This window comes from Xyrauchen texanus, chromosome 6, assembly GCF_025860055.1.
Source record: "Xyrauchen texanus isolate HMW12.3.18 chromosome 6, RBS_HiC_50CHRs, whole genome shotgun sequence".
Classification (NCBI taxonomy): Eukaryota; Metazoa; Chordata; class Actinopteri; order Cypriniformes; family Catostomidae; genus Xyrauchen; species Xyrauchen texanus.
This window is the reverse complement of record NC_068281.1, coordinates 50,055,802-50,064,894: the sequence shown is the minus strand read 5'-3', so window position 1 is coordinate 50,064,894 and position 9,093 is coordinate 50,055,802. Positions and strand designations below refer to the sequence as shown.

Sequence of the window (9,093 nt, the reverse complement as noted above, 5' to 3'; positions counted from 1 at the left end):
GGACTGTTTGACTACGTGTTTTCAACTGATCATCTAAGATGTTCAACTGATAATCTAACAGCTAGGATAATTGTTCTAGGCTACATGCTAAAACAACGGAGAAAACAAACTACCAAACCATGTTTATTATTATCTCAAATAAATGTAAAGACTTTTACATATTCCGTAATAAAAAAAATATATATATATATATATATATATATATATATATATATATATATATATATATATATACAGTATATATATATATATATATATATATATATATATATATATATATATATATATATATATATATTGAAACTGCGATTGAGGTAAGTGCAATGAGGATTCATACTTGGAAGAATTACCACACCCCAGCTGGTGGCGGTAATGCACCATTAAATTTAGTTGCCAACCGCCATAAAACCGAAAGAAGAAGCAAATTGGCGCGCGCGCGAATCTGTATTATTCCACCCATCAAGCCAACCGCCAGAAAGCTCTTCACGCGTCGTAAGCAGCTGTGTAAAGTAAGTAGCTATGACAAAATAATTAGCTATGATGGCAAAATAAGTGTAACGTTATAAACATTTACCTTATTTTAACCAAACTGATGCTTCTCACTTCAACTGTTCACTTAATGACATCTCAAGTTTCCCATTCGAAAATCATCAAGTAATAAAAAAATTGATCAAAAATAGCCACAATCCAATCGCTCAAGTAACAAAGCTGATGAGTGAGATTGAAAATGCAAAGAAAGGCATCAACAAGCATCAAGAGACAAGGTCATGTTTTTATATGTCAACAAAAGATAAAGACCGCTGCTTTATGCTTCACAATGAAAGTTTTGCATTTGTGAAGGAAAAAAGGCAAGGTATGTGATGTGCTGAGCCAATAGGACACAAGAGACTTTTTTAAGAAGCCATGTGAGTCAAGACTATTCAATATAGTCTATGTTCAAAGAAAACGGACAAAGACAAAGTTATTGCAATCCGAAGACCTTTACCGGAAGGTTGCTTGTCTCCCTTGTGAACAAGGGCATGTCCTTTTTCCTCTGCTCCATGGAATGGAGCTCAGGAAATGAACACAAATAACGTATGTAATATTTACTATTATTCAAAATAGTAGTGCACTGTTAGCATCATGTAGAAAAAAAATGTGTAGTTCTAAATTAAATAATCTAATTGTGTTTCAGGCAATGGTATACGCACGGGCTGTTTGGGTGGAGAATGGGCAGCAGATGGAAGGAGTTTTGCCATTGAACTGGATCGACACAGAGACCAAAGTGGTGCGATGGCCTCTAAAAAACGTGTCTGTGGCACATAAGCGCCTTTTACAACCACAGGAGGACTGGTTAAGCTTTGAATTTGTTAAAGTCAAAGTGACATCAGGTGATAAAAAATATTTTGAGTGTTATTTCTGCCATGTTTTTACCATTTATTTTTCAGTTAAAATACTATAATACCATAATACTACTATTGCTAGTGGTGTTTGTTTTCATTCTTGATTTTTAGTAAGCCGACAGGAATGTGAAAAATATAATTACACCTCAGCTCAAACCGAAGAGGAGGACACAGTCAGTCAAAAGAGAATGAAGAAAAGAAGGAAATTTGAAGATTATGTTCAAGGTAATTTATTTGGTCCTATTTAAGGACATGCATTAAACAATTAACGTATAATGTAAACAATCACATATCATAAGTGACAAATATAATATTGGCAGGGTCAGATTTGTCTGCTGAGGAGGATGAGTCCTTGCCAGACAAGAAAAAGGGTGAGTACAGTTTAATTAAGTTGGCTGTGTATTAGTATTCAACGTTATCTTACTGTGATTAATTTCATTGTGCATGTTTTGTCAAGAGGATACAGTGTTGCTTCCGGTTCCTCCGCCAAAGCTCTCACATAGGGGTGAGTAAAATATAGTTAGCTGGGCTGATCCAGTGGTATAATTCAGTCATCAAATTTCAGGGAATGGTTGGCAATATGAGTTTTTCTGTCATTTAAGTTGCTGTATGCTTCTGGTATTGGAATTTCTTTTAACAACCACAGGACCAAATGCAATGCTGCTCCAGTTACCTGCACCCCCAGAACTGGCTAACACCGCCATTAGACAACCAGAGAGTCCTGCATCTTCGGACAGTAATTTCATGTTTTTATTTATTCTACTTTACTTGCTCACAATGCAAATGGAATATAAAGTATTTTTAAGTCTGGGCTCAAAACAGTCTTTCAACTTTCCTGTTCCTTTTTCAGTTTCTGGATGTTCTCGTCCAACGCTTCACCGTTCACCCACAAGGTCTGAATCAACAGAAGCATTTAGTCCAGTGTCAGCCAGTAAGTCAGTAAAAATGTTTTTACAACCCTCTACATACACCTTGGCAATAGAATCACCATGTCCATGATCAGTTGCATTCTTCATAGTTGTCAATTCTCCTACCTCACTTATGGCGCTTTTCCATTACCAGTACCAGCTCGCCTCGGCTTGCCTCGACTCGGCTCGCTTTTCGCTCCGTTTTCCATTGCAGACAGTACCGCCACAAATAGTACCCGGTCATCATAGCGACGCCGCAGGAAACTGCCGTGACGTAATCTTATACGCGACACACATCCGCTACCCACACACACAGGACAATGGAGGAAATCGAGTGTATGCTGTTTTTGATCCTCGGGATGTGGCTGTTTCTCACAGCAAGAAGACAAACGTTGTTTCATGAGAGGCTGAGGGCAGCAAAACAAAACACTGCTGAAAAAAACAGGAGAGTTTGGGAATTACTACAGAGTTCAGACTACTGAGACTAATCCGGTTGTTCAAAGCCGACGTAAGAGGGTAAGTTATGCTAACATAGCTAACGTTTGCATATGTGTAAATACTATACTATATGCAAAGTATTTAATCAACTTTATAGCTACCAGTATTACGTACTAAAATGTGCATGGTTTATGTGTTTCAGATCTGTTTAGCTTTGCAAAGTCGCCGCGGCAGACCGCCTGTTTGGGCTTTCAACCGAGCTACCGAGTGGTGGGATGTTATTGTTCCTGGTTTCACAAACGCGCAGTGGGTTCAGAACTTCAGAATGTCGGAAGAAACATTCATATATTTGTACAACAAACTGCGCCCAGTGATGGAGAGACAAGACACAAGCTTCCGCAAGTGTGTTCCTCTAAAGAAGAGAGTGGCCATCGCACTATGGAAGCTTGCGACCGGTTCAGAGTACAGAACTATCGGCCATCTTTTCGAGTAAGCATAACAACTGTTTGCCGGTGTGTTCAAGAGTTCACTGCTGCTGCAGAAACGTTGTTGGTTCCCGAACAAATCCGTTACCCAGACCAGGAGAAGTTTGAAGAAATGGCTGCCTACATTGAGAACAGATGGGGCTCCCGCAGTGTGTTGGTGCTATTGATGGATCACACATACCCATTTTGGCACCACAGGAGTACCACTGTGACTATTTCAACCGTAAAGGCTGGCACTCCATCGTCTTTCAAGGTGTTGTAGATGGAAAAGGACTGTTCTGGAACGTGTTTGCAGGACTGCCTGGCAGCTTGCATGATGCTCGTGTTTTAAGACTGTCCACATTGTGGGAGTTGGCCAGCCGTGGCAACCACTTTCCAACTTACACCAGGAATATTGGTGGAGTGAATGTTGCCTGCTACATCCTGGGAGATTCTGCCTATCCCCTGCAGAACTGGCTCCTAAAGCCATTCACTGACACTGGACGGCTGACAGTAGAACAGCAGATCTACAACAAGAAAATATGTCGAGCACAGGTAGTGGTTGAAAACGCTTTTGGTAGACTGAAGGGAAGGTGGCGTTGCCTCATGAAAAGAAATGACTGTGATGTTACAATTGTGAAATCTATGATTCTTACTTGCTGTGCTTTGCATAACCTTTGTGAGAGTCACGGAGAGGACTATGACAATGACTGGGATGAACCTGCAGCAGCAGAGCCTGTGGTGGCAGTGGCACAGGGTGTTGAGGAGGAGGGCAGAGACGTACGAGAGGGTCTGATGCGTTATTTTAATTGCTAAATAAATACATTGTCATTAAATATGTTGTCTCTGCAGTTTTTCATTAAAGGTTATCACAGTATACAATCTGAAAATACTTGTTCAAACCCTTGTAAAAAAGCAAACCATCAAAAAAAGACACTGTTTGTAATAAGTTTCAAAAAGGTTTTATTTAAACACGCATACAAATAGAAAAAATATAATATTAATATAAATTCACACATCCAACTATATACATATGTTACATGTATTGCAAACATTAAATGAAAATAAACAAAGGGGTTTCAGTCCAGGGGCGGTGGAACAGCATCCCACGGTTCAGTGCCTGGACAAGCTGGCTCAGGGTTCCCAGAAAGGCCTGGTTGAAGGACGACATTGCAGCAATCTCCTCTCTCCTTAAAGCCGCTTCGAGTTCTCGGGCATGTGCTGCATCATCGAAGTGCCATCTGTAAATGGCGCTCCCGCTGTGCCCGGTTCAACTCCAGCTGCTCGACATCCGATGTCTGCATCTCCCTCAGGACAGTCAGATGCTCCTGTTCCCTCTTTCGTTTCCTCCGTCCTGGCCAAAAAATAATTACAATGAATGAGTTATAAAGAAAAACGGACAAGTCACGTTTCATTCAAAGGTTGTGTGTGTTTTAAATTGTTCACATGTATTATCATTACTGCTGCTACACAAAAAAAGACAAGCCCACAACTTACTATTACTTATATAGTATATGTAACGACTTAACATCTGAGCCCAACTATTTTAGTAAATGTCAACTTTAAAATACTATGTGTACAGTATAGGTGTACACTGTGTATGTCTGGAAAGTTATAAAAATACTGAACAGGTATATTAATGAATCCTGTATTCCCATAACTGGGAATGCTTCCTGTTGTTATGCAAGTAAATTTACGTTATTAATGAGTTATTGATACGATTAATGATATATTAATAAGTGTGTATAGATTCACAGACAACAGGCTAGAAGGGTTTACTTTTTCTCAATTATACTAACCGGTTGCTGGTGTCGACGCTGCTGCGGGTCTCGGTGTCGACGCTGCTGATCTTGTTGGTGTCGATGGTGCCACTGGTTCTGGTGCCGACGTGGCATCAGTGGGTGTCACTGAACCATTCTCGCTCGTCGAAAATGAATCTTAGATAGAAAGATCATACAAAAGTCAACACAATACGAAAATAGCAATGGCAGATAGTTAGCAGCTAGCTAGAGGTAGCAGCAATTGTTATCTGCGACACAAGTTTACAGTCTTCGTTGTTATAAGTGAGCTTCAGCTTTTCAAAAGCCAGCCTACAGAAAACATAACTCTCGAGCTGAGTGCGCCTACAGAATTAATGTAATGTAAACTTAAAACACTTACCATCCTTCATCAGCGAGGTTATTCTGGATACTCCGTCTGGCGCGCGCAATGATGACGCAGTGAATAGTGACGATTCTCTCTGACCAATCAGCAGTCGGCATTGTTTTTACGTCACATTTTGGTATCGCCTCAGCCCGCTCAGAACCTCGCCGAGGTGGTATCGAAAAAAGTACCCGAAAGCAGGTACAGGTACAACTTTTACACAGTGGAAAACCAAACAAAGTCGAGTCGAGTTGAGCCGAGGCGAACTGGTACTGTGTAGTGGAAAAGCGCCATTATAGGAGCAGCTGTCTTTAAAAACTTTTTCAATGAGCTTCAACGCTGTTTTCTTTTTTTTTTTTTTTCGTTTTTTCTTCAGGATCTAGGGGTTCTCGCACACCTCAGCGTGGAGTTCGAATGCCATCACAATCCAGGAGCAGAAAAGATCGGGCATCCTCATCCAGTGAGTCCATGATCAGTTGCATTCTTCATAGTTTTTAAAGACAGCTGCTCCTGCAATAAGTGAGGTAGGAGAATTGAGAACTATTTCAATGAGCTTCAACGCTGTTTTTTTTTTTTTCTTCAGGATCAAGGGGTTCTTGCACACCTCAGCGTGGAGTTCGAATGCCATCACAGTCCGGGAGCAGAAAAGGTCGGGCATCCTCATCCAGTGAGTCCATGATCAGTTGCATTCTTCATAGTTTTTAAAGACAGCTGCTCCTGCAATAAGTGAGGTAGGAGAATTGACAACTATTTCAATGAGCTTCAACGCTGTTTTTTTTTTTCTTCAGGATCTAGGGGTTCTTGCACACCTCAGCGTGGAGTTCGAATGCCATCACAGTCCGGGAGCAGAAAAGTTCGGGCATCCTCATCCAGTGAGTCCATGATCAGTTGCATTCTTCATAGTTGTCAATTCTCCTACCTCACTTATTATAGGAGCAGTGGTCTTTAAAAACTATTTTAATGAGCTTCAATGCTGTTTTTTTTTTCTTCAGGATCTAGGGGTTCTCTCACACCTCAGCGTGGAGTTCGAATGACATCACAGTCCAGGAGCAGAAGCTTATTCCCCATGTCTCAAGCTAGTACGTCCATGGTCAATATTTATTATTGTATCATTCTTTAATAAGCATAAAGTAAGATTTATAAAATACTTGACAAAAATAAATTTAATGTGTTTTCTTCCACAGAATACCAGAAGTCAGTGCTTGGAAAGCTAGTTGAACTTCTAGATGAGATAAAGAGTCGGGAGGCACTATGAGCCCCTGAATTCGGCTGTCCATGTTGCTAGACTAGAAACCTTAGAAGAGTTTGCTCAAGAAGAGGCACGTCTCAAGGACCGCAACCTCTGGGAACAAAGGGTATGATTTATACAGAAATTGGACTAAACTCAATTAGATGTTAATTAGGCTAGACCCCCAAGTCTCCAAAAAGTCTAAATGATCTATATTGTACAAAAAGATGCTTTTCTCGTGCATCTGTTAACATGCACAGCTTTATATAATGTGTAATTGAGGGACACACAGTGCTCGAATTTTCGTATAGGCGTATTTTCATGCCTTTATATTAGAGGTATACTGTCCCATAATATTTTGCATGGACTCAACATGTATGGAGGAGTCAACATGACCAGTTCCCATTTAAGCTCAATCTGGCAACAGTCAGTATATTACCAATACCATGGGTTTATTCATAATGTATTGAGTGGCTTTTCATGTGTCATGTACAGGTGTCCCAGCTCTCAAAGGTGGGAGGGAGGAACGATAAAGACTGCGTCCATAAAGTGATGGACAGGTATTAAACAAATGTCACATGCTCAGAATATAGAATGTAATTATGCAGTTACATTTTTACTCATTGCCTGCTCTGTTTGCCCTCCTCTTAGCACATAGAAAAGCAAAAATGCGGAAAGAGATGATTCATTAGGAGTAATGCAAGCATAAAGGAATATTTGTAGAATGTAGGCATGGACCTCACCCTATGAGTTTGTGCATGTATTCTCAGGCTTTTCACCAACAGCCTAATGGCATCTTTCAACATGAAGGGGCGGGGTAGCAGTGAGAAAAAAGCCTTCCAGTATACCACTTTTTACTCTGTGGTAAAAGGTAACTGCATTTTTCATGTTTATATATATATATATATATATATATATATATATATAAAATTTAGCTTACCAATTGTATTTCTTTTGGAAAGGTATGCAAATCCATGCAATTGTCAATTGATTAAATGTAAATACAATGTGTAGGAGCCTTAATGATGTAAGACGGGGTTTATTCATGCACCATCTAATATATTTTCTTTTGCAGCTACAGTAATGAAGTGGAGTAAAACTGCCACAGAAGTTGAAATCAGGGCTGCTATGGCGGAGACACTTAAACATGCTCCCGGGAGAGCTGGAGGTGGAGGTCGCAAAGTGTGAACATTTGTAGTGTACATTTTCTGAGTTGTTTTGTGTTGACTCTTGGAATGTGCTTTTGGAATGTGAAATCTGCGTTGGTTACTGGTTTATTGCACTATTTTAAAATGTGTTGTTTTAATAAAGCTATTCTAAGCTAACTCTTTAAAGCTTTGTTTCATTCATATGTTAATCTAAAATGTTATTGGCATATTAATGTGTTGGACTTGAGAATTGTCAATAGGCATCGAGTAAACGTTGAAGATCGACCTGTTTTCAATGTTGAAAAGTCGGACAAATTTGACGTCTTTTCAATTTTCATTTTCAACCTTCAGTGGACCGTAATTAGACGTTGAAGATTTACGTCTATTCAACGTCTAATAGACGACTTTTTGCTAGCTGGGGTTGCACATGAGGGAAATTATTCGACATTGTTTTCTGAGGTGCTATGACAGATGATTGCATAATTCCAATTTTATTTCTGATTATTTCAACTTTATCTGTGAAGAAATTCATGAAGTCATTACTCTTGAGCTGTGACGTAATATCTGGTTCGGTTGAGGCTTTATTCCTAACCAATTTAGCCACAGTACTGAATAAACATCTAGGATTGTTGTGGTTATTTTCTATGAGTTTACTAAAATATGCTGACCTGACAGCTTTGAGTGCGTGTTTGTAGCTACAGACACTATCCTTCCATGCACCCTGAAATACTTCTAATTTTGTATTTTTCCACATGTGCTCCATTTTCCGAGCTGCTCTCTTGAGGGCGTGAGTGTGACCATTGTACCATGGTGCAGAGCTTATTTCTTTAATTTTCTTTAATCGAAGTGGGGCGACAATATCAAGAGTGCTAGAGAAGACTGCATTTATATTTTTTGTTATTTCATCAAGTTCTTCTGGGCTTTGGGGTTTATTGAGTGTATGAGATAGCTTCACTAATACTCTTCCAGATCTATCTTTAGAGGTCAAAAGAATAGTTCTACCTGAACGATAGTGTGGTGTAGATTGAGTAACATTAGCTGATTGCAGCATACATGAGACGAGGTAATGATCCGAGATGTCATCGCTCTTCTGCAGAATTTCTCAACATCGACTCCATATGACAGAATTAAATTTAGCGTATGATTATGGCGATGAGTTGGTCCTGTTACATTTTGTCTGACTCCAAGAGAGTTGAGAATATCGATAAATGCTAATCCCAATGTATCATTTTCTTTATCTGTGTTAATGTTGATTAAAGCTCTATCTACAGTAACTACAAGATCTGATAAAAAAATTAGCAAATTCACCAAGGAAATCAGAATAAGGTCCGGGTGATCTATATACATTGTAGCAAGGACAAAAGACGACAGAGATTTTTTTTA

General features: G+C 39.5%; 1 protein-coding gene across 1 annotated transcript; it reads left to right on the top strand.

The window, feature by feature from the left end:
* The first annotated feature begins 323 nt into the window (after nt 1–323).
* Nucleotides 324–7,763, top strand: LOC127645748 (uncharacterized). The gene is made up of 15 exons (XM_052129408.1): nt 324–509; nt 1,175–1,370; nt 1,494–1,607; nt 1,703–1,753; nt 1,840–1,887; nt 2,029–2,118; nt 2,233–2,313; nt 5,711–5,794; nt 5,918–6,001; nt 6,123–6,206; nt 6,327–6,413; nt 6,519–6,689; nt 7,058–7,122; nt 7,333–7,433; nt 7,638–7,763. The coding sequence occupies exons 1-12, from the start codon at nt 324–326 to the stop codon at nt 6,587–6,589; spliced, it is 1,176 nt and encodes a 391-aa protein (XP_051985368.1). The 3' UTR covers nt 6,590–6,689; nt 7,058–7,122; nt 7,333–7,433; nt 7,638–7,763.
* Nucleotides 7,764–9,093: the final 1,330 nt, after the last annotated feature.

Bases quoted from the DNA above. Each gene is read 5' to 3' on its own strand.
- LOC127645748 (XM_052129408.1), top strand. From the start codon at position 324: ATGAGGATTCATACTTGGAAGAATTACCACACCCCAGCTGGTGGCGGT. The intron at 1,754-1,839 runs GTGAGTACAGTT...TGTTTTGTCAAG, and splicing joins CTTGCCAGACAAGAAAAAGG to AGGATACAGTGTTGCTTCCG. The intron at 6,207-6,326 runs GTGAGTCCATGA...TTTTTTCTTCAG, and splicing joins AGTTCGGGCATCCTCATCCA to GATCTAGGGGTTCTCTCACA.